This window comes from Phasianus colchicus, chromosome 9, assembly GCF_987193195.1.
Source record: "Phasianus colchicus chromosome 9, bPhaCol1.hap1.1, whole genome shotgun sequence".
Lineage (NCBI taxonomy): Eukaryota > Metazoa > Chordata > Aves > Galliformes > Phasianidae > Phasianus > Phasianus colchicus.
This window is the reverse complement of record NC_143444.1, coordinates 3,403,195-3,425,323: the sequence shown is the minus strand read 5'-3', so window position 1 is coordinate 3,425,323 and position 22,129 is coordinate 3,403,195. Positions and strand designations below refer to the sequence as shown.

The 22,129-nt window shown below is 53.3% G+C and overlaps 2 protein-coding genes across 2 annotated transcripts; both read right to left on the bottom strand.

Moving 5' to 3' along the window:
• Positions 1-154: 154 nt before the first annotated feature.
• LOC149916748 (uncharacterized) lies at positions 155-17,955 on the bottom strand. Its single transcript, XM_090145770.1, has 9 exons — positions 17,620-17,955; positions 16,588-16,705; positions 15,389-16,084; positions 14,616-14,756; positions 13,227-13,342; positions 3,005-4,861; positions 2,677-2,746; positions 814-942; positions 155-483 (listed from the first exon to the last, which is right to left on the bottom strand). The coding sequence occupies exons 1-9, from the start codon at positions 17,953-17,955 to the stop codon at positions 155-157; spliced, it is 3,792 nt and encodes a 1,263-aa protein (XP_090001896.1).
• Positions 17,956-18,018: 63 nt separating this feature from the next.
• On the bottom strand, positions 18,019-20,124 carry LOC149916747 (uncharacterized). Its single transcript, XM_090145769.1, has 3 exons — positions 18,726-20,124; positions 18,398-18,467; positions 18,019-18,200 (listed from the first exon to the last, which is right to left on the bottom strand). The coding sequence occupies exons 1-3, from the start codon at positions 20,019-20,021 to the stop codon at positions 18,019-18,021; spliced, it is 1,548 nt and encodes a 515-aa protein (XP_090001895.1). The 5' UTR covers positions 20,022-20,124.
• Positions 20,125-22,129: the final 2,005 nt, after the last annotated feature.

Genomic DNA, 22,129 nt, shown 5'->3' with positions numbered 1-22,129 from the left:
TCCTTCTTCTCCCGCTCCTCGCTCATCGCCGCGTCCTCGCGCAGACGCTCGGTCGCACGCACCCGGGGGAGCCGCGTCCTCCTCGCGGAGCCGCTCTCCCGAGAGTGAGCGGCACTCTCTCCGGGGGACTCCGGCCCCTCGCGGCGGCCCCGCGTCACAATGGCCTTGGGGCGCGACGCCGGCCCGCGTCACAGAGCCCCGGCGGGCTCCGCAGCGCACTGCGGCAGCCCTCCGCGCCCGCCTGGGCAGCCGGCTGCCCGGGGCTCGGCGTCGTCCTGACGACGGCGGGCCACTGGCGGCACGTCGCGGCAGCGTGTGGGGCACGGAGCGCTGCAGGCAGGGGCCGCTGCAGGCTCTCCCTGGGACGGTGGGCCTGGATACGGCGGGGCACGCAGTGCTGCCGGCCTCCGTGCTGCTTCGTGGCCGTCTGCGCTGGGCAGGCCCTCCCTGGGATGGCTTGCACGCCCTCGCTCTCTGCACTTGCTGGCACCAGCGACACACGGATCCATTGCCCCGTGCTCTGAGCCCAGCACTCAGCCAGGAGAGAATAAAGACAACACTGAATCAGAATTCTACATCTACAGGACTGGGTTTGTCATCTCCAGGAGCTGCCTGGTGTTTGCAGCTTCGTGCCTCTCCTCTCGCTGTCCCCTGATGCAGCTGCAGGTGCAAACCCTGCGCAGAACTGGGAGCACATTCCTGATGACAGCTGGCATCCGGCGGCGAGCCGCTGCGTGTGGTGCGGCTGCGGAACCTGAGGGGGACAGAGAGCTGTAGGCAAGGGGCAGAGGCGAGGCCCTGCCTGCTCTGTACATGGGTTTTCCCTGGGAAAATGAGCCTGCATATGGCAGGGCGCACACCGCTGCTGGCCTCCGTGCCAGTTGGTGGGACATTTGAGCTGGGCAGGCCCTCCCTGGGATGGCTTTCTGTCTGGGGACGTCCCTAGGCCATCCTCCGGTGCCTCTCTGAAGCACCTGGGGCTCTGTGCAGGTCCTCTGTCCTCTGCAGAAACCTTGGCAGCATGTGGTCTGGCAGCGGTTGCTATGGGAGACAGATAGCAATAGGCAAGGGGCAGGGTGGGCACCAGGCAAGGACCTGCGTGCTCCCCTAGCACAGCTTTTCCCTGGGAGGGAAAGCTGTCCTGGGCACAGCAGAATGGTGCGCATGGAGTGCTGCCAGCCTCCGAGCTGCTCACAGGGCTGATCAGGCTCAGCAGGCTCTCCATTTGGGGACATATCTGGGACATCTTCTGATGTCTCTCTGATATGACTGGAGTTCTGTGCACCTCCTCTGGCCTCTGTGGAAACCTGTGAGGGGAGAGCAAAACCAGCCCTGTAGGTTCCTTGCCAGCAATACTCCAAGTTCCAGGTTATCTTCTCCTGGTTTGTCAATCATGCCCCTCACATGAAGGTAAGCCGGGGTAACCCCGGATGTCCATCTTTCTGCATGGAGCTGGATGGAAAGAAGACAGTACCAGGCATCTCCCCACAGTGCACACTCCAGTACAGCTCCTGTCTTTGCCTTCATTTCACACTTGGTCCTGACCACATGGACTTCCCTCACCTTGTGCTTGAAATTGACTGTACTTTCTGCTCCTTTGCATGCAGATGAATGTCCCTCAGGTCTGGGTCCTGCAGCCACAGGGGAAGCTGAAGGCATGGTCTTCATCTCACCATATGAAGAACCAGAAATGCTTGGTGGCACGCTGGCTGCCTCAGCAGCTTCTTCCTCATGGCTGTCTTCCCATTCTTCTTCCACACCCTCCACAGTATCAGGGCAAAAACAGGAGAGTGTGGGCGTGCTCTCAGCCATCACTGCAGTGTTCCTGGTATCCATATCCAGCATGCCGTGATCAGTGCTGGCATCGCTGGCAGCACTGTCAATGGTCTCTTACTGTGTGTACTTAATTCTAATATCCTGGCTTTGGGAAGCACAAGATGCAGGGAAGTGGCCATCCACCCTCGATGTCATGTTGCAGAGGTCCAGCATGCCCCAAGCAGTGTCGGCAGCACTGGCCCCGTCATCTGCTGCTTGGAGCACGAGAAGCCTGGGCGTGCCCACACTGTATGGCTCAGACACGTTCCTTACAGTGGACTACAGGCATCTGGAGGCCAAGACTGCCCCTTCAGCAAAAGCTGCCCCAAATGTTTCAGAATTGATTACTGCCCTACAGGAACAGGCTCATCCCTTTCTGGCTGCCATTGATGCCTAAGACAGCTGTTTTATGGTCCCCTTGAAGAAGGTGGAGGACAATCAATTTTGCATTTACTTGGAGGGAGTGCAATGCACAGTCACCTGATTACCCCAGGGGTACAGACACTCGCCCACTCTGGCGCTTGGAGCATAGGCACAGAAGCTGGAGAAGCTCACGTTGGACCACGGTGTCCGGATTTATCTGTATACTGATGATATCCTCATAAGGGGGAATGATGATGTCAATGTAGGGAATACCCAAGCCTTTGCAGTGAGACACCTGAGGAGCCCTGATCCAGCTGGGACACTCCTGGTCTCCTCTAGGTAGGTGTCTGGCCGTGCCACCCACCACCATGGAATTTCCCTGGGAGGACTGGCCTGGATATGGCAGCGCATGGAACGCTGTCAGCCTCCATGCCACTTGGTGGGCCATCTGAGCTTGACAGGTCCCTCCCTGGGATTGTTTTCTGTCTGGGGATGTACCTGGGCCATCCTCCGGTGCATCTCTGAAGCACACGGAGCTCTGTGCACGTTCTTCAGCCTCTGCAGAAACCTGTGTGAAGAGAACAAAACCACACACCTGTATGCCACTGGCTGGTGATGGTGTGGGTGCCAGGGGTCCAGGGGAGGGATCCCCTTTCCAGGCCCCTTTGATTGAAGGCAAGGCAGGAATAACAGAGGGGCTGTCCACCCTAATGCATGGAGCTGGTTGGAAAGGAGACAGCATCTCCAGGCATCTCCCCACAGCGCACACTCCAGGCACCACTCCTGCCTCTGCCTCCAATTCATGCCTGGTGCTGACCTTGCTCACCTCATGCTGAGGGCCCACATCTTCTGCTCCCTCACATGCTGACACATGCTCCTCAGTCATGGGATCTGCAGCTACAGATGAAGCTGAAGAAATGGCCTCCACCTCACCAGATGGCTCATCGGATGTGCTGGATGTGATGCTGACTGCCTCTGATGCAGCATCTTCCTCAGAGTCACATCCCCAGTCTTCCTCCACATTCTCCAGTGTTGAAGGGCAAGGACAGGAGGGCGGGTGCATGCCCTCATCTCTCACTGCATTGTCTCTGGCATCCAGCGTGCCCTCAGCAGTGCTGGCAGCACTGTCGCTGTCATCACTGGACTCTTCCAGTATAACTGGCAGTCTAACAGTCCACTTTCTGGAGTCACCAGAGTCAAGAAACCAGTTACCAGCCCGGGATGTCGTGGGCCAGATACCTGGCATGCCCTGACGAGCGCCAACATTATTGAATGCGTCACCTCTTGCCTGGAGCCTTCGCTGCCTGGGGCTTCTCACATTCCTTGGCCAGGAAATATTCCAGTGTGACAACATCTGCTCGTTTCTGTCCTCCTCACGAATTCTCCGCATTGCTGGGATCATAGGAGAGTACCCAGAGGGCTCCCTGTTGATCTCGCTGGGATCTGGCAGTCTCCGTGCTTCTCCCAGACCTTGTCCGGAGGATTCAGGCATGGCCATAGCTGATTCTTCTCTTTCTCCTCCCTTGGACATTGGCAAGGGGAGCGATACTGCATCAGTCTCCTCTGCAGAGCTTGCAGCCTCGGAAGAATCTGAGCTTTCTGCATCTTCCAGCACTGATACAGGTAAAGGCTCAAGGTGCCCTGCAGGCCCTGGCTCAGCATCCAGAAGAGATGGTGAACACACAGCGTGTACCTCATCAGATGGGGCAAGAGATGCAACTTGCAGGGTGCCAGATGACTGTCCTGCCGTTTCTATCTCTGCAGCCTCTTCCAACTCTAGCTGCGAGTCCTGGACTATAACACCTCTGGCTGAGGAATCATCAGAAGCAGAAAACTGGCCCTCAGCCCTCGATGTCACACTGCAGATGCTCAGCGTGCCCTGAGCACTGTCAGCTGCACTGGCACTGTCTTCTGTTGCTTGGGGCCTTAGCAGCGGGGGCACGCTCATGCTATTTGGCCAGGAGATGTTCCAGTGTGGCAGCATCTGGTCCTTCTTCGCCTCATCCCGGATTCTCTGGATTGCTGGGTGAACTGGAGGATATCCATATGCCTCCCCGTAGACCTCTCTGGGATCTTGCAACCTCTGTTCTTCTCCCAGAGACTGGTTGGAGAATTCAGGCATGGTGGTAGCCGTTTCTTCTTCTTCTCCCTCGCATGCTCTCCAGAAAAAAGGTGCTGCATTGGCCTCCTCTGGAAAGTATTCAGCCTTGGAAGAAGTTGAGTGTTCCCCATCTTCAGGACCTGTTACAGCCAAAGCCTCAAGGTGTCCTCCAGGCCCAGGGTCCGCAGCCAGAAGAGAAGCCGAAGGCATGCTGCCTGCCTCATCAGGTGAGGCAAGAGATGCGCTCCACAGTTTGCCAGGTGAACATCCTGCGGATTCCCTCTCAGCAGTCTCTTCTAATTCTTGCAGCTCAACCTGCACTCCAGCATCCCTGGTTCGGGAACCACCAGAGGCAGGAATCTGAGCCTCAGCCCTCGATGTCGCGGAGCGTACGCCCAGGTTTCCCTGAGCAGTGTTGGCAGCACTGGGCCTGGGCACGCTCACAGAGTTTGCCCACCGTGTGTTGCAACTGGACAACACCTGCGGTGTGTGCTGAGGTCTTGGGGCAAGTACTGGGAGTCTGCTGCCTCTAATGCCACGTCCTCCTCGCCGAGCCGCTCTCCCGAGAGTATGTAGATTTTCCTATTTAAACTTACACATTCACAGTCTAAATGCAAAGACTGACTGTGAAATATCACTTTGTTTAATTACCCTAAGTTTGCACATTGACTAGTGAGGCAAACAAAATGAAGCATTCCAAAACTGTGCTTATCAGAATGTTAAAATATCTTTCAAATTAAGATGGCGTATGAGACTTGGCCTTTTGATCTTTGAAACTACTCACCACTTACAAAGAAAAGGAAGCTATAACTGGAAAAACGGGTTATTTCTTTATCAAGGAGTTTAGATCCTCAAAGAGGCACCAAGTAGAGCTTTTTAATTAAGCTTGCTAAACAAATGCCTAATCTTTCTGTGCGAGTATTTGTTTTGCAGTAAGCAGCCCTTTTTGCCCTTCTTAAACATTGATTCATATCAGAGGCACTGCAAACACTGTATTTTAAGAAGATCATTAAGCCTGATTATTAAGACTGGGAGCAACACACAGAGCCACAGCAATTGTTGTAGCTGTTCCCAGGCTTCTTTGGAGAATCCTCGTGGCTGCTCTGGGTGATAGCTTGCTCCTGGCTGGCTGGAAGAGACTACACCTTTTATCCACAGATGGTACTAGTGGGTCTCAAACCCTCATTCAGCAATCAGCTGGTGAAGAGACAGACAACCAGGCAAATGAGGGCAGCAAGGAAAGACAGTGTGCAGCCTTCAGCAGTGCTTGCAGCGTGGCCACAGGGACACAGCAACTCTGCTGAAAGCTACACAGCATGAAGATGTGCTACGTGTTGTGACCACCGTGGGCTGGAGAAACAGTATGCCTTTAGCACATAGTAGATTTTAACCCAGAAGCACATCCCAAGAGAGGATGTGGTTGACCAGATGTTGTTTGAAGGGTATTTGGGGTGGCCTCATCTCAGGGAGTTGTGCTGTGGTCAGAGTGCAGAGGGACCACGTGAAGAAGCTGTAGGAAGTGGCAATCGCTGAGGAAGACAAACAAGGGTATGAACAGTCCATTTAGATACCTCACCCTCTGTTTCAAGGGAAGAGGAAAGCAGGAGACATATGACAGGCCGGCCCCTACAGACCGTGGGCACCACACGGAGCAGATCTCCATTGCAGCCATGAAGCAGCCCATGGTAGGCGCGGCCTGCAGGAGGCCGCAGCCATGTTGTGCCCACAGGAGCAGCCCCGGGCCGGAGCTGCGGCCATGGAGAAGGGCCGCGGTGGGGCAGGAGGGCTGGGCCAGCTGCTGCTCTTGAAGAGGAGAGTGTGGTGTTGAAGCTCTGGGGAAGTGCTGCCCGTGGGGCAGTTTCTACAGGATGGACTCCGGGGTACGGAGCCACTTTAGAGTAGCGCTTGAAGAGCTGCAGTCTGTCAGAAGCCCGTGAGGGATTGGTTTAGAAAAGATGGCTGCCGTGAGAGGGACCCTGTGTGGTGCAACATCAGAGCTTTAGGGACCGACCATAGCCCCAGTTCCCTGCTCCACTTAAGGGGACGACTTGGAAGAGAATGAGTGAATGGGAAAATGTTTTTAGTTTGCTTCTAGTTCCTCAGTGCTCTAGTCTGCTATTAACAGACAGAAACTTACATTCGTCCCCTAACTTGAGTCTGTTTTGCACACGATGGTCCTTGGTGAGAGATCTCCCTGTCCTTATCTCAACTGAAGCTCTCCTTCATTGTATTTTCATCCCTGTTCCTTTAAGAAGGGAGAGTGAAAGAGCAGCATGGTGGAGTGCAGCCAGCCAGCCCCGTTAAGCATACACACGTCTCCTGAATAGCCATGGCACTAGAGTGAAAATCTTATTCAGTGTATAAATTGAGACCACCATGGCTGGTAGTTAAAATCCTGCCAGCCAGTTTTGGAAAAAAAGGCTGGTTTTTTTTTTCTCCTGGAAATTTGTTCAGATATATTACTTAAAAACTTATTTCATTTGAAACCTGCAATAGTTTCAGATGCCTATATTGGCATTTTTTCTATTAATAGGAAATATATTGTCACTGGACTATATAGGAAGTGGGAAATAGTGTCACTGGATTTTTGTCTTCTATAAAATGTAAATAGTAATTGTATATAAATGTAAATATATAATAGCATAATATGTGGAATAATGGAAATGTCTATAAAATGTAAATATTTATATGAAGATATAAATTTGGCAGCAAAGTAGACATGGCAGTAATTTTTTGAGAATTGTTTGCTCATACATCTACATAATACAACAAAAATGTTAGTGCTTGTATGACGGCAAATTTTAAGTCCAAATCTGGAAATTCACTTATTTGAAAAGATGGGATGGGGGAGAGAATCAGAAAAAAAATGATTTGGTTGAGATAAAAACTGTTTACTAAGGCAGAAAAATAAGAGAGAAATTACAGTAGTGCTAATAATACATGCATACGTATATATACTTACAAAACAAATGATTCACAAGCAATTATCATCTGCCAGTCTCTCCCAAAGCAGTGGCTGCCCATCTCAGTCAAACCCGTCAGTTTTGAGGTTTTTTTCACCATGTCATACGGTATGGATTACCCTTGTGGCCTGTTTCATTAGAAAATGAAAAGCATGACGCAGCTCCCTTACTAGGGGTTCTGAAGGAGCAGTTAAGGTATAAAGAAAATAGCAATACTGTCGCCCATAGTTTGCCTCAAGAAAAAATCTACCCTCTAGAAGGATTGAAAGAAATGAAGGCAAGGCTAGACAAATTAGAGGCCTCTCCAGCCCAGATGCACCCTTTGATAAAAACCGAATATGCATTCAATAACAGGGAGGATCTAGATCCTCAAATGAATGTTAAAGGAATTCCCTTCTCAGCCACTGAACTAGCAAAATTGAAAAAAGATTTCAGCCGCTCTCCAAAGGAGTCAGAAAATGAGTATGTATGGAGGGTTAGTCTCACTGGTGGAGACCAGATACAGCTAATGGAAAAGGAAGCGGAAGGTTACTGGGGACCAGGAGTATTTTTAACTACTGGCAACAATGGTGCTCCCTGGTCCTTAACACAGAGGGCTGCCTATTGGGCAGGTGGTCTCAATCCTCTAGAAAAGGGATACCCTCTTGCTATTACTGGAACAGTCGACCAGTTAGTAGAGAGCGTTCAAAAGGCTGCTTGTCTCCAAATGATGTATGATAGAAAGCTGCAGCCACACCACGAATCACCTATGATGATGCCTGTTGATCCTGAGAGAATGACTGCTTTAATTAGGGGGCCTCCAGAGTCATTGAAACCCATAGGCATACAACTGCAAGGAAAGATACAAGCTATGTGTCAGGGAGAGAGAACCCGGGCAGTGTTAGAAGGAACTGTAACATCTAACCATCTGCAGTCAGGGGACGTATGGGCGTGGAAGAAGGCTGTCCAAGAGTTAATCAACTATGGAAGAAAATATGGGTCAGTGATTTCTTCCGCCAGTAAATTTGAGCCAAGGGAAGTAAGACTTGCAGCGGTCAGCCTTGCCCCCAGGCCACCTAGCCCAAAGCTCAGTGGGACTGGAAGGGTTTCATTTTCAGTAAAAACAGATAGGCGGAATATTGATCATAAAGGTAATTGTCTCTGGACACTGGGCTGGCAAAAGGGTGTCCTGTGAGATCTGATGAATGGATTACCCACTGTCAGGTTAGAGAAATTAGTTAAGTGGTGGCCAGAACAAAAGCTCAAGACCTGGAAAGCAAAACCTGAGCAGCTATCCAATAAAAAACTGATGTCTTCGCCCCTCCCAAGTGACCGGGGTGGGGGCAGTGAAGGGTGGATGCATTAGAAAGCTTACCACAAAGGGAAACCAGATCCTCCATTTAACACCTTGTGTCTAAAGGCCTCACCACTCTTGCCAATTACCCCTGTGAGTCATGATCCAGAGGCTGATAAGCCAGGGAAACACTCTTATCTCCCTGGCCAGCCTGTGCGATTGACTCAGCTAACATGAGGCCAGTTCCCTAACCTTAACAGAATCCCTTACCAAATATCCTTGGAAGGCTAAAGACACCCCGAAAAAAGTAATATGAAATCAACACTTCCTCAATTGTTCCCTCATTTTTTAACCATATTTACAAAGCCCAAAAAGGGCAAGTTGGTTCTTGTTTTATTTTACAGAAGATCCCCGTGGGCACTTGACAGAAAGGCTAATTTTAAGGCTGATTTTAACCGTTTATGTTTTGTGACAGAAATACTGAAGATTTGATCATGCTAGAATACTGAGTATACCTCTTAATTAAATTTTTCTGGTTGCAATCATATTGTGTTTTGCATTGTTGTGAGTGTGGGTGGTGATTGATATCAGTCCTTGGATCTGTTAAATTTCACAACTGGGTTCAGAGTTCTTACAGGTCATCCTGGCTTACTGGTACTCCCTGCACAGTGATACCATTTCTTTTGACCCCTTCTTTCACCCCTTTTTTTCAAACTGATTATGATTTGCATGTGACTCCTCCACAGTGTTTCCAAATTCCTAACAAACTGGGAAATGAATCAAGAGGCCCATCTAATATCTGTTAGATGTGGGCACAAAAGAAATCTATCGTAAAGCCTTTTGCACTGATGCTTTTCAGTGTCACACCAGTCCAGGCGTTCCATCCAAAACATGGTTGTTGGAAAGTGTCTAAGTTTTGATAAGAGATGTGTATGTTTCTGGGATTACTCCTCTTGATGGTTTATACTGTGGACTATCCTGCACACACTATCCTGTGAAAAATTCTGTAGACTGTAGCAATACTTGAACTTGCCAAACTAAGATTTATATCTCTCAGCATTTGAATTGCTTTGGAAATGTTCAAGTGGAGAGTTCTCGTGATACTAAATCATCTTAGAAAACATTACATGGCAAGTCCACATATTGTCAAATTGGACTAGATACGCTTTTGATGAATTCACTGAAGTGTAATATTGTATGGGTGTTCATAAACACCACAACCTCTACTGAAGAATTCCCATCTGGATCTTGGCTTACACTGGGAGTTCCTGGGTGGGGAAAGCAGCTGACACAAATAGCTCTATTTGTTTTACTTACTGATTTAATATTATTGGCTATTGTTAAAGGTATGGTTATTGCCAAATGTACAGTTGTCTCTTTTCACTTTCTAATTTTTATTCATTATGGAACGTTCATGTCACCACTCCTGAAGAGTCACAGGTGGTGTCTGTGGCAAATTGAATGACTCTAATTGTTGTCTAAAAATGGAATGATAATGAAAAAGTTGCTAAACAAATTGCCCACGGGAGAAACGTATCCTTTTTCGTGTGCTGTTGCAACTCTTATGTTTGTTTCTTGTATGGCTCCATGTTTGATTCCACTTTTATACAAGGAGTTGTATCCTCCATGTACTTTGTAACCACTTCAACTGATGATGAACAAGTCCAACAAATCAGGGCAACCTCTGTAACCAAGCCCAAGAAATTCTTCATAACAACTGTAACATTTGACCCCCCTTCTCTGAACAGTGTCGGTAGCACTGGCACTGTCATGTGCTGCTTGGGGTCTCAGCAGCCTGAGCATGCTCTCGTTGCTTGGCCAAGAGATGTTCCAGCTGGACAACATCTGCTCCTTCCTCGCCTCATCCCGAATTCTACGAATTGCTGGGAAAATTGGAGAATATCCATAGGTCTCCCTGTAGAGCTCTCTGGGATCTTGCAGTCTTGATGGTTCTCCCATAGCTTGTTTGGACAATTCCAGCACAGGCATAGCTGCTTCTTCTCCCTCGGACACTGACAAGGAGAGATGCTGCATCAGCATTCTCTGCAGAGCGTGCAGCCTCAGAAGAATCTGAGCTTTCTGCATCTTCCAGCACTGATGCAGGCAGAGGCTCAAGGTGTTCTGCAGGCCCAGGACCAGCGCCCAGAAGAGATGGTGGTCTCAGGGCGCCATGCACCCTGGAACTGCCAGCTGCACTCGGACGCTTGAGCTTGCGGCTGCAGCACAGCTCAGGGACACCACGCAGTTTTGTCTGGGTCTGGCATGGCGAGGCGGTCTGGCATGGCGAGGCCTGAGAACAGCTGAGACTTCCAGGGCTGGACCCTGGCTCTCAGGCCTTGCTGTCCCGTCCTGGACATGCAAGGTTCCCGGAGGTCTCGGGGCAAGTACTGGGAGTCTGCTGCCTCTAATGCCCATGGCACGTGCTCTGCCTCTTGGAGAAGATGTGGAAGAGGCTGCTGCTGGCAGAGCAGGCAGCTTACAGACCCCAGAAGCTGCTGCTGCATGCCTGGGTGCAGCTGTCAGCAACCCGGCCCGCCTTAAGCGAGGCAGCAAGGGTGGCTGAGGCTGTCTGCTTTGGCCACTGGCACCAACACTGGAAACTCCTGCCTGCCCGCCTGCAAGAGAAGCTGAGGAGAAAGGCTGAGTGAGCGCGGTCCTTCCCGCTCGCGTTGCACGGAGCATCGAGGGCAGCCCTCAGCCCGCGGGCGGCTGAGTGCAGAGGAGCTGAAGCAGAGGAGGGCTGGTCCCCACATGGCAGCCCCCACAGCACAGCAGCCCATTGTGGCAGCTCTGCACGCATGCCTGGGCAGCTGGCTGGGGGCCACCAGCGGCGAGTTTCAGCGTGTGGTGTGGCAGCGTGTGCAGGACAGAGAGCTGTAGGCCAGGGGCAGAGGCAAGGCCCTGCCTGCGCGCCACCACTCCAGGTCTTCCCTGGGATGGTGGGCCTGGGTACGGCAGGGCATGCAGTGCTGCCGGCCTCTGTGCCGCTTCGTGGGCCATCTGAGCTGGGAAGCCCTGCCTGGGATGGCTTTCTGCCCGGGGATGTACCCTGGCCATCCTCCTGTAGTCCTGTACTCAAGCACTTGGAGCTCTGTGCACCTCCTGTGGCCTTCGCAGGAATGTTGTGTGTGGTGTGGCAGCGGTACCTGTGGGGGCAGAGAGCTGTAGGCAAGGGGCAGGGCGGGCACCAGGCAAGGCCCTGCCTGCCACCAAGCACCGCAGCTTTCCCTGGGAGGGCTGGCCCGGGCACAGCAGGACTCTGTACATGGAGCTGCTCGCCGGGCCGCTCGGGCCCAGCAGGCCCTCCCTGGGACGGCTCTGCACTTGGAGACATAGATGGGCATGCTCAAGCTGTGTGGCCAGGATGTGGTCCTACTGGACAACATCTGCTCCTTCCTCGCCTCATCTCGGATTCTCCGGATCTCTGGGTGCACTGGAGGATATCCACATGCCACCCGTTGGTCTCTCTGGGATATTGCGATCTCGCTGCATCTCCCAGAGCTTGGGTGGACCATTCAGACACGGCCATAGCCGCTTGTTTCTTCTCCTTGTCCTCCCGCACACACTGACAGCAGGTATTCCTGCGTTGCACTGTCCTCCTCCGGACAGTGTGCAGTCCCGAGAGGATCTGAGCTTTCTGCATACCGAGGCACTGATGCAGGCAAAGGCTCAGGGTGTCCTGCAGGCCCAGGTTCTGTGGCCAGAAGCGACGCTGAGCGCACGGCATCTGCCTCACACACGGCGGTGTGGAGAAGGAGGCGTGGGATGGAGGTGGCGAAGTCGCCAGCAGCGTGCCCAGCAGCAGCAGCGACTTCAAAGGCCGCCAGCGGCCCGGCCGAGCCCGGCCCTGCTGCTCTCCGCCCTCGGCCCTGGCAGTTAGTGCTGGCAGTTAGTGCTGGCAGTTAGTGCTGGTAGTTAGTGCTGGCTGTGCTGGCAGTTAGTGCTGGCAGTTAGTGCAGGCAGTGCTGGCAGTTAGTGCTGGCAGTGCTGGCAGTTAGTGCAGGCAGTTAGTGCTGTTGGTGCAGGCAGTGTAGGCAATGCTGGCAGTGCAGGCCGTGCAGGCAGTTTCACCAGCAGAGGTTTAGGTTGGAACACAGGAAATCCTGTGTACAGAAGGGCGTGTTAAGCACTGGAACAGGCTCCCCAGGGCGGTGGTTGAGTCACCGTCCCTGAATGTGTTTAAAATCCATTTGGATGTGGTGCTCGGGGACATGATTCAGCGGTGGGTAGTTAGAGTGAGGGTAGGATGGTTAGGTTGTGGTTGGACTTGATGATCTTGAAGGCCTTTTCCAACCTGAGCAATTCCACGATTCTATGACCTGCGTAACCCGAATTGAGGGCTATACGCTTTTTAGAAGGGATAGGCAAGGTAGGAGAGGTTGGGAATTGCCGCCTACGACAAAAAGAGGACAGACTGCAAAGAGCTGCCTCTGAGAAATAGTCAGGCACACGTGGGGAGCCTGTGGGTTAAAACCAGGGACGAGACCAACAAAAGACAGCTGGTGGTCGGGGTCTACTACAGGCCACCGAATCAAGGGGAGCCTGTAGGTGTGACCTTCTTCCTTCAGCTGCAGGAGCTGTTGTGCTCCCAGGCTCTGATCCCTCTGGGGGATTTCAACCACCCAGATACCTGCTGGGAAATGAACATGGCGAGCTAGCTGCAAGTGATCCAGGAGACTCCTGGAGCCCAATAATGGTAACTTTCTGGTACCGGACTTGGACAGGTCAGGACCAGAGGGGACCAGCTGGTCACCAGTGGTTGCCGAGTTTGGTGCTCATCCGTGCAGAGGAGGTGGTCGAAGACGTTAAGATTGGAGGCAGCCTGAGCTGCAGCAACCATGCCCTGGTTGAGCTTGCGATCTCCAGGAACATGGGCCTGGCAAAGAGTGGAGTCAAGACACTGAACTTCAGGAGAGTGAACTTCAGTGACCTGTTTAAGGAATGGTTGAATGAGATCTCCTAGGAAACTGTCCTTAGGCACAAAGGAACGGAACACAGCTGGCAGCACAGTTAAGAACATGTTTCTGAGAGCACGAGAGCTCTCCATCCCCCAGAATAAGAAATCAGGCAGGGGTGGCAGGAGACGCAGCTCAGCTGAGCACGGAGCTGCTGGGAAGGCTGAGGGAAAAGAAGGAAGCAGTGGAAGTGGGGATAGGTGGCCAGGGAGGAACAGAGGGATGTTGTTTGGATGTGCAGGGATGGCATCGGGAGGGCCAAGGCACGGACAGTATAAAGTTCAACAAGGGATGTGGAATGAAAAAAATTTTAAATTGTGTTTGTTGAAGTACATTATGAGTAGCTGGCGCCAAGCATGCAAGGAGGGATGGGCAATCCTAATAGCCCAGAGCATATTCTGAAAATGTTGATGGACCTTGATTCTTCTCTTGCCCAGAACCAACAGGCAGTATGCGACTGGGTAGCAGACTTAAGGGCAGAATGGAAATATCGCTGAAGAAAAGGGAAAGCAGTGGTTTGTGCAGTACTCAGGACACAGCTGGTCACACTCACAAGTACTATGGGCGGCCATGATTCTCAGGAGCCAGCATTATCTCCTCCTTGCAGGAGGAAGTAGGAAAATTACAAGAGCAGCTGGTTGAGGAGCAGCAACAGTCTCAGCAGGCAAAAGCACTGATGAAGTGCTCGGGGAGGGAAGAGAAGAGGCCTTCTGCCTCTAGGCCAACTGTTAGACTAATGTAGGTAGCCCCGGCCCCACCTCCTTCCAAGACAACAAACATGAAGCCCAACCCTCTCCCTTTAGGAGCTAAGGAAGGCACAGCCCCCCCTTGTAGCTGAACTATGCAATCAAGGGATTATAGCACCTGCAAACTCTCCTTGTAACTTTCCTGTATGGCCAGTGTCGGAGCCCTGTGGCAAATGGAGACTTAGAGTGGACTGCAGGCATCTGGGTGCCGAGACTGCCCCTTCAGCAAAAGTGGCCCCAAATGTTTCAGAATTGATTACTGCCCTACGGGAACAGGCTCATGCCTTTCTGGCTGCCATTGATGCCTAAGACAGCTGTTTTATGGTCCCCTTGAGGAAGGTGGAGGACAATCAATTTGCATTTACTTGGAGGGAGTGCAATGCACAGTCACCCGATTACCCCAGGGGTACAGACACTCGCCCACTCTGGCGCTCGGAGGCAGGGGAAGCTCACGTTGGACCACGGTGTCCGGGTTTACCTCTATACTGATGACGTCCTCATATGGGGGAACGATGATGTCAACGTAGGGAGTACCCAGGCCTGTGCAGTGAGACACCTGAGGAGCCCTGAGCCAGCCGGGACACTTTGGTCTCCTCTCGGTAGGTGCCTGGCTGTGCTCGCACCCCTACAGACACACCAGTGCTCTCCCACCAGGGCTGCCCCTTTCACAGCCCCTCACGCCCTTCATCGCAGCCCACCTCACACACACACCGGCTCAGCCAGCTCACATTTTGCAAGTCACAAATCACTCTCCCTTGCACGCCCACGCTCTCTGCACTTGCTGCCACCACCGACACATGGATCCATTGCCCCGTGCTCTGAGCCCAGTAGTCGCACTCAGAGACCAACTATGCATGAGTGCACAGATCAGACAGCACTCAGCCAGGATAGAATAAATATAGCATTTTATCAGAATTCTATGTTGACAAGATGGAATCAGAATTCTGCATTGACAAGATGGAATCAAAATTCTTCACTGACATGATGGAATCAGAATTCTGCATTGACAGGATGGAATCAATCTCTGGGGAGCTGCCTGGTGTTTGCAGCCTCGTGCCTCTCCTCCCGCTGTCCCCTGATGCAGCTGCAGGTGCAAATCCTGCGCAGAGCCCAAAGCACATTCCTGATGATAGCTGGCATCCGGCGGTGAGCCGCTGCTGTCTTCATCTCACCACATGAGGAACCAGAAATGCTTGGTGGCACAGAGGCTGCCTCAGCAGCTTCTTCCTCATGGTTCTCTTTCACACCCTCCATGGTATCAGGGCAAAAACAGGAGGGCGTGGGCATGCTCTCAGCCATCACTGCAGTGTCCCTGGCATCCAGCATGCTGTGATCACTGCCGACATCACTGGCAGCATCGTCAATGATCGCTTCCTGTGCAATATCCCAGCTTTGGGAATCACAAGAGGCAGGAAAGTGGCCATCTGCCCTCGATGTAGTGGCGCAGATGACCAGCATGCCCCAAGCAGTGTCGGCAGCATTGGCACCATCATCTGCTGCTTGGAGCACGAGAAGCCTGGGCGTGCCCACACTGTATGGCTCCGACATGTTCCTAGCGGACAACATCTGCTCCCTTCTTGCCTCGTCACGGATTCTCCGGATTGCTGGGTGAATTGGAGGACATCCATAGACCTTCCAGTACATCTCTCCGAGATCTTGCAGAATTGATGGTTCTCCTAGAGATTGCCTGGAGGACTCAGGCATGGCCATAGCTGGTTCTTCCCTTTCTTCTCCTTCGTATGCAGACAGGAAGAAGGGTGCTTCGCTGGCCACCTCCAGAGAGTGCACTGCCGTGGAACAGTCTGAGTTTTCTGTGTCCTCAGGAACTGATGCGGGCAAAGGCTGAAGCTGTCCTGCAGGTTGAGGACCTGCATCCAGAAGAGAAGCTGAAAGCACTGTTTCTGCCCCATCAGATGGGGCAAGACATGCGCTCTGCAGGTCACCAGATGACCGTCCTGCAGTTTCTGTCTCAGCAATCTCTTCCACATCCTGCTGTTCATCCCGCACTCCAGCATCCCAGCATAGGAGCTCTCCTAGTGCAGGAAGGAGGCCCTCCACCATCAATGTTGTGGTGCAAGTGTCCAGCATTTCTTGAGCACTGCCAGTAGTCGTGTCATGTGCTGCTGGGGGTCTTAGCAGCCTGAGCATGCTCACACTGTTTGGCCAGGAGATGTTCCAGCTGGACAACATCTGCTCCCTCCTCACCTCATCCTGAATTCTCCGGATTGCTGGGTGCACTGGAGAACATCCATAGGCCTCCCGGTTGATGTCTCTGGGATCTGGCAATTTTGGTGCTCCTCCCAGAGCTTGTGTGGACAATTCCAGAGTGGCCATAGCTGGTTCTTCTCTTTCTCCTCCCTCGCATGCTGACAGGAGTGGTACCGCACTGGCCTCCTCTGGATGGTGCACAGTCTCAAAAGAATCTGAGTTTTCCGAATCTGATGGCACTGATGCGGGCAAAGGATGAAGCTGTCCTGCAGGCCCAGGACCTGCGTCCAGAAGAGAAGCTGAATGCACCGTTTCTGCCTTATCAGATGGGGCAAGACATGCACTCTGCAGGTCACCAGATGGCCGTCCTGCAGTTTCTGTCTCAGCAATCTCTTCCACATCCTGCTGTTCATCCCGCACTCCAGCATCCCAGGATAGGAGCTCTCCTGGCGCAGGAAAGAGGCCCTCCGCCATCAATGTTGTGGTGCAGGTGTCCAGCATTCCTTGGGCAGTGTCGGTAGCACTGGCACTGGCATGTGCTGCTTGGGGTCTTAGCAGCCTGAGCATGCTCACATTTGGCCAGGAGATGTTCCAGCTGGACAACATCTGCTCCCTCCTTGCCTCATCCCGAATTCTCCAGATTGCTGGGTGTACCGGAGAGCATCTGGAGGCCACCTGGTTGACCCCTCTGGGATCTTGCAGACTCAGTGCTGCTCCCAGAGCTTGTCTAGAGACTTCAGGCATGGTGGTAGCAGTTACATCTCTTTCTCCCCCCTCACACACTCTTGGGAACAGCACTGCATTATCGGCCTCCTCTGGAGAGTGTGCAGCCTTGGGAGAATCTAGGTTGCCTGCCTCTTCAGGCACTAATGCAGGCAGGGGCTCCTTGTCTTGCTTTTTGCCACCTGCCTGCCCTTCTGGGCCCTTCTGAGCTGCTCTGGAAGATGGTGTAGTGGCAGCACGAGTGTCTCTGCTGCCCTCCTGAGCATCTCTCCAAGCTGCGTGGGCCTTCCCAGCCTTGGTGGACAGTCCCTGGGCCGTTCCTGCTGGTGTTCTCAGGCTGCTGGTAGGTGCAGACGGACGCCGCGGAGGGACGAGCCCGGGCTCCGGCCGCCCGGCGGCACCACCTGCGGGGAGAAGGAGAACCGGGATGGAGGCGGCGAAGGCGCGGCCGGCGTCCCTCCCCGGCCCGCACCTGGCGGCGGTCGCGCACGCGTGGCAGCCCCGCGTCGGGCTGGCGGTCGTCCTTCTTCTCCCGCTCCTCGCTCATCGCCGCGTCCTCGCGCAGACGCTCGGTCGCAGGCACCCGGGGGAGCCGCGTCCTCCTCGCGGAGCCGCTCTCCCGAGAGTGAGCGGCACTCTCTCCGGGGGACTCCGGCCCCTCGCGGCGGCCCCGCGTCACAACGGCCTTCGGGCGCGACGCCGGCCTCCGTGCTGATTCGTGGCCGTCTGAGCTGGGCAGGCCCTCCCTGGGATGGCTTGCACGCCCTCGCTCTCTGCACTTGCTGGCACCAGCGACACACGGATCCATTGCCCCGTGCTCTGAGCCCAGCACTCAGCCAGGAGAGAATAAAGACAACACTGAATCAGAAGTTTACATCTGCAGGACTGAGTTTGTCATTCCTGGGAGCTGCCTGGTGTTTGCAGCTCCGTGCCTCTCCTCTCGCTGTCCCCTGATGCAGCTGCAGGTGCAAACTCTGCGCAGAGCCCGGAGCCCACTCCTGATGACAGCTGGCATCCGGCGGCGAGCTGCTGTGTGTGGTGCGGCAGTGGTACCTGTGGGGGACAGAGAGCTGTAGGCAAGGGGCAGAGGCGAGCTCCTGCCTGCCTGCCACCCACCACCATGGAATTTCCGTGGGAGGACTGGCCTGGATATGGCAGCGCATGGAACGCTGTCAGCCTCCATGCCACTTGGTGGGCCATCTGAGCTTGACAGGTCCCTCCCTGGGATTGTTTTCTGTCTGGGGATGTACCTGGGCCATCCTCCGGTGCATCTCTGAAGCACACGGAGCTCTGTGCACGTTCTTCAGCCTCTGCAGAAACCTGTGTGAAGAGAACAAAACCACACACCTGTATGCCACTGGCTGGTGATGGTGTGGGTGCCAGGGGTCCAGGGGAGGGATCCCCTTTCCAGGCCCCTTTGATTGAAGGCAAGGCAGGAATAACAGAGGGGCTGTCCACCCTAATGCATGGAGCTGGTTGGAAAGGAGACAGCATCTCCAGGCATCTCCCCACAGCGCACACTCCAGGCACCACTCCTGCCTCTGCCTCCAATTCATGCCTGGTGCTGACCTTGCTCACCTCATGCTGAGGGCCCACATCTTCTGCTCCCTCACATGCTGACACATGCTCCTCAGTCATGGGATCTGCAGCTACAGATGAAGCTGAAGAAACGGCCTCCACCTCACCAGATGGCTCATCGGATGTGCTGGATGTGATGCTGACTGCCTCTGATGCAGCATCTTCCTCAGAGTCACATCCCCAGTCTTCCTCCACATTCTCCAGTGTTGAAGGGCAAGGACAGGAGGGCGGGTGCATGCCCTCATCTCTCACTGCATTGTCTCTGGCATCCAGCGTGCCCTCAGCAGTGCTGGCAGCACTGTCGCTGTCATCACTGGACTCTTCCAGTATAACTGGCAGTCTAACAGTCCACTTTCTGGAGTCACCAGAGTCAAGAAACCAGTTACCAGCCCGGGATGTCGTGGGCCAGATACCTGGCATGCCCTGACGAGCGCCAACATTATTGAATGCGTCACCTCTTGCCTGGAGCCTTCGCTGCCTGGGGCTTCTCACATTTCTTGGCCAGGAAATATTCCAGTGTGACAACATCTGCTCGTTTCTGTCCTCCTCACGAATTCTCCGCATTGCTGGGATCATAGGAGAGTACCCAGAGGGCTCCCTGTTGATCTCGCTGGGATCTGGCAGTCTCCGTGCTTCTCCCAGACCTTGTCCGGAGGATTCAGGCATGGCCATAGCTGATTCTTCTCTTTCTCCTCCCTCGGACATTGGCAAGGGGAGCGATACTGCATCAGTCTCCTCTGCAGAGCTTGCAGCCTCGGAAGAATCTGAGCTTTCTGCATCTTCCAGCACTGATGCAGGTAAAGGCTCAAGGTGCCCTGCAGGCCCTGGCTCAGCATCCAGAAGAGATGGTGAACACACAGCGTGTACCTCATCAGATGGGGCAAGAGATGCAACTTGCAGGGTGCCAGATGACTGTCCTGCCGTTTCTATCTCTGCAGCCTCTTCCAACTCTAGCTGCGAGTCCTGGACTATAACACCTCTGGCTGAGGAATCATCAGAAGCAGAAAACTGGCCCTCAGCCCTCGATGTCACACTGCAGACGCTCAGCGTGTCCTGAGCACTGTCAGCTGCACTGGCACTGTCTTCTGTTGCTTGGGGCCTTAGCAGCGGGGGCACGCTCATGCTATTTGGCCAGGAGATGTTCCAGTGTGGCAGCATCTGGTCCTTCTTCGCCTCATCCCGGATTCTCTGGATTGCTGGGTGAACTGGAGGATATCTATATGCCTCCCCGTAGACCTCTCTGGGATCTTGCAACCTCTGTTCTTCTCCCAGAGACTGGTTGGAGAATTCAGGCATGGTGGTAGCCGTTTCTTCTTCTTCTCCCTCGCATGCTCTCCAGAAAAAAGGTGCTGCATTGGCCTCCTCTGGAAAGTATTCAGCCTTGGAAGAAGTTGAGTGTTCCCCATCTTCAGGACCTGTTACAGCCAAAGCCTCAAGGTGTCCTCCAGGCCCAGGGTCCGCAGCCAGAAGAGAAGCCGAAGGCATGCTGCCTGCCTCATCAGGTGAGGCAAGAGATGCACTCCGCAGTTTGCCAGGTGAACATCCTGCGGATTCCCTCTCAGCAGTCTCTTCTAATTCTTGCAGCTCAACCTGCACTCCAGCATCCCTGGTTCGGGAACCACCAGAGGCAGGAATCTGAGCCTCAGCCCTCGATGTCGCGGAGCGTACGCCCAGGTTTCCCTGAGCAGTGTTGGCAGCACTGGGCCTGGGCACGCTCACAGAGTTTGCCCACCGTGTGTTGCAACTGGACAACACCTGCGGTGTGTGCTGAGGTCTCGGGGCAAGTACTGGGAGTCTGCTGCCTCTAATGCCACGTCCTCCTCGCCGAGCCGCTCTCCCGAGAGTATGTAGATTTTCCTATTTAAACTTACACATTCACAGTCTAAATGCAAAGACTGACTGTGAAATATCACTTTGTTTAATTACCCTAAGTTTGCACATTGACGAGTGAGGCAAACAAAATGAAGCATTCCAAAACTGTGCTTATCAGAATGTTAAAATATCTTTCAAATTAAGATGGCGTATGAGACTTGGCCTTTTGATCTTTGAAACTACTCACCACTTACAAAGAAAAGGAAGCTATAACTGGAAAAACGGGTTATTTCTTTATCAAGGAGTTTAGATCCTCAAAGAGGCACCAAGTAGAGCTTTTTAATTAAGCTTGCTAAACAAATGCCTAATCTTTCTGTGCGAGTATTTGTTTTGCAGTAAGCAGCCCTTTTTGCCCTTCTTAAACATTGATTCATATCAGAGGCACTGCAAACACTGTATTTTAAGAAGATCATTAAGCCTGATTATTAAGACTGGGAGCAACACACAGAGCCACAGCAATTGTTGTAGCTGTTCCCAGGCTTCTTTGGAGAATCCTCGTGGCTGCTCTGGGTGATAGCTTGCTCCTGGCTGGCTGGAAGAGACTACACCTTTTATCCACAGATGGTACTAGTGGGTCTCAAACCCTCATTCAGCAATCAGCTGGTGAAGAGACAGACAACCAGGCAAATGAGGGCAGCAAGGAAAGACAGTGTGCAGCCTTCAGCAGTGCTTGCAGCGTGGCCACAGGGACACAGCAACTCTGCTGAAAGCTACACAGCATGAAGATGTGCTACGTGTTGTGACCACCGTGGGCTGGAGAAACAGTATGCCTTTAGCACATAGTAGATTTTAACCCAGAAGCACATCCCAAGAGAGGATGTGGTTGACCAGATGTTGTTTGAAGGGTATTTGGGGTGGCCTCATCTCAGGGAGTTGTGCTGTGGTCAGAGTGCAGAGGGACCACGTGAAGAAGCTGTAGGAAGTGGCAATCGCTGAGGAAGACAAACAAGGGTATGAACAGTCCATTTAGATACCTCACCCTCTGTTTCAAGGGAAGAGGAAAGCAGGAGACATATGACAGGCCGGCCCCTACAGACCGTGGGCACCACACGGAGCAGATCTCCATTGCAGCCATGAAGCAGCCCATGGTAGGCGCGGCCTGCAGGAGGCCGCAGCCATGTTGTGCCCACAGGAGCAGCCCCGGGCCGGAGCTGCGGCCATGGAGAAGGGCCGCGGTGGGGCAGGAGGGCTGGGCCAGCTGCTGCTCTTGAAGAGGAGAGTGTGGTGTTGAAGCTCTGGGGAAGTGCTGCCCGTGGGGCAGTTTCTACAGGATGGACTCCGGGGTACGGAGCCACTTTAGAGTAGCGCTTGAAGAGCTGCAGTCTGTCAGAAGCCCGTGAGGGATTGGTTTAGAAAAGATGGCTGCCGTGAGAGGGACCCTGTGTGGTGCAACATCAGAGCTTTAGGGACCGACCATAGCCCCAGTTCCCTGCTCCACTTAAGGGGACGACTTGGAAGAGAATGAGTGAATGGGAAAATGTTTTTAGTTTGCTTCTAGTTCCTCAGTGCTCTAGTCTGCTATTAACAGACAG

What these genes read in the sequence shown, in the direction of transcription:
- LOC149916747 (XM_090145769.1), bottom strand. Translation starts at nt 20,021, where the DNA reads ATGCCTGAATTCTCCAACCAGTCTCTGGGAGAAGAACAGAGGTTGCAA. An exon ending in ATGTGGGCCCTCAGCATGAG is followed by an intron (nt 18,468 to 18,725) that starts GTGAGCAAGGTC and finishes CTCTTCACACAG; the next exon opens with GTTTCTGCAGAGGCTGAAGA. An exon ending in TGCACCGGAGGATGGCCCAG is followed by an intron (nt 18,201 to 18,397) that starts GTACATCCCCAG and finishes TGTCCCCCACAG; the next exon opens with GTACCACTGCCGCACCACAC.
- LOC149916748 (XM_090145770.1), bottom strand. Translation starts at nt 17,955, where the DNA reads ATGGATCCGTGTGTCGCTGGTGCCAGCAAGTGCAGAGAGCGAGGGCGT. An exon ending in CATTTCTGGTTCCTCATGTG is followed by an intron (nt 14,757 to 15,388) that starts GTGAGATGAAGA and finishes CTCACTGCACAG; the next exon opens with GCCTGGGTACTCCCTACGTT. An exon ending in TCCTGACCTGTCCAAGTCCG is followed by an intron (nt 4,862 to 13,226) that starts GTACCAGAAAGT and finishes AAGTTTAAATAG; the next exon opens with GAAAATCTACATACTCTCGG.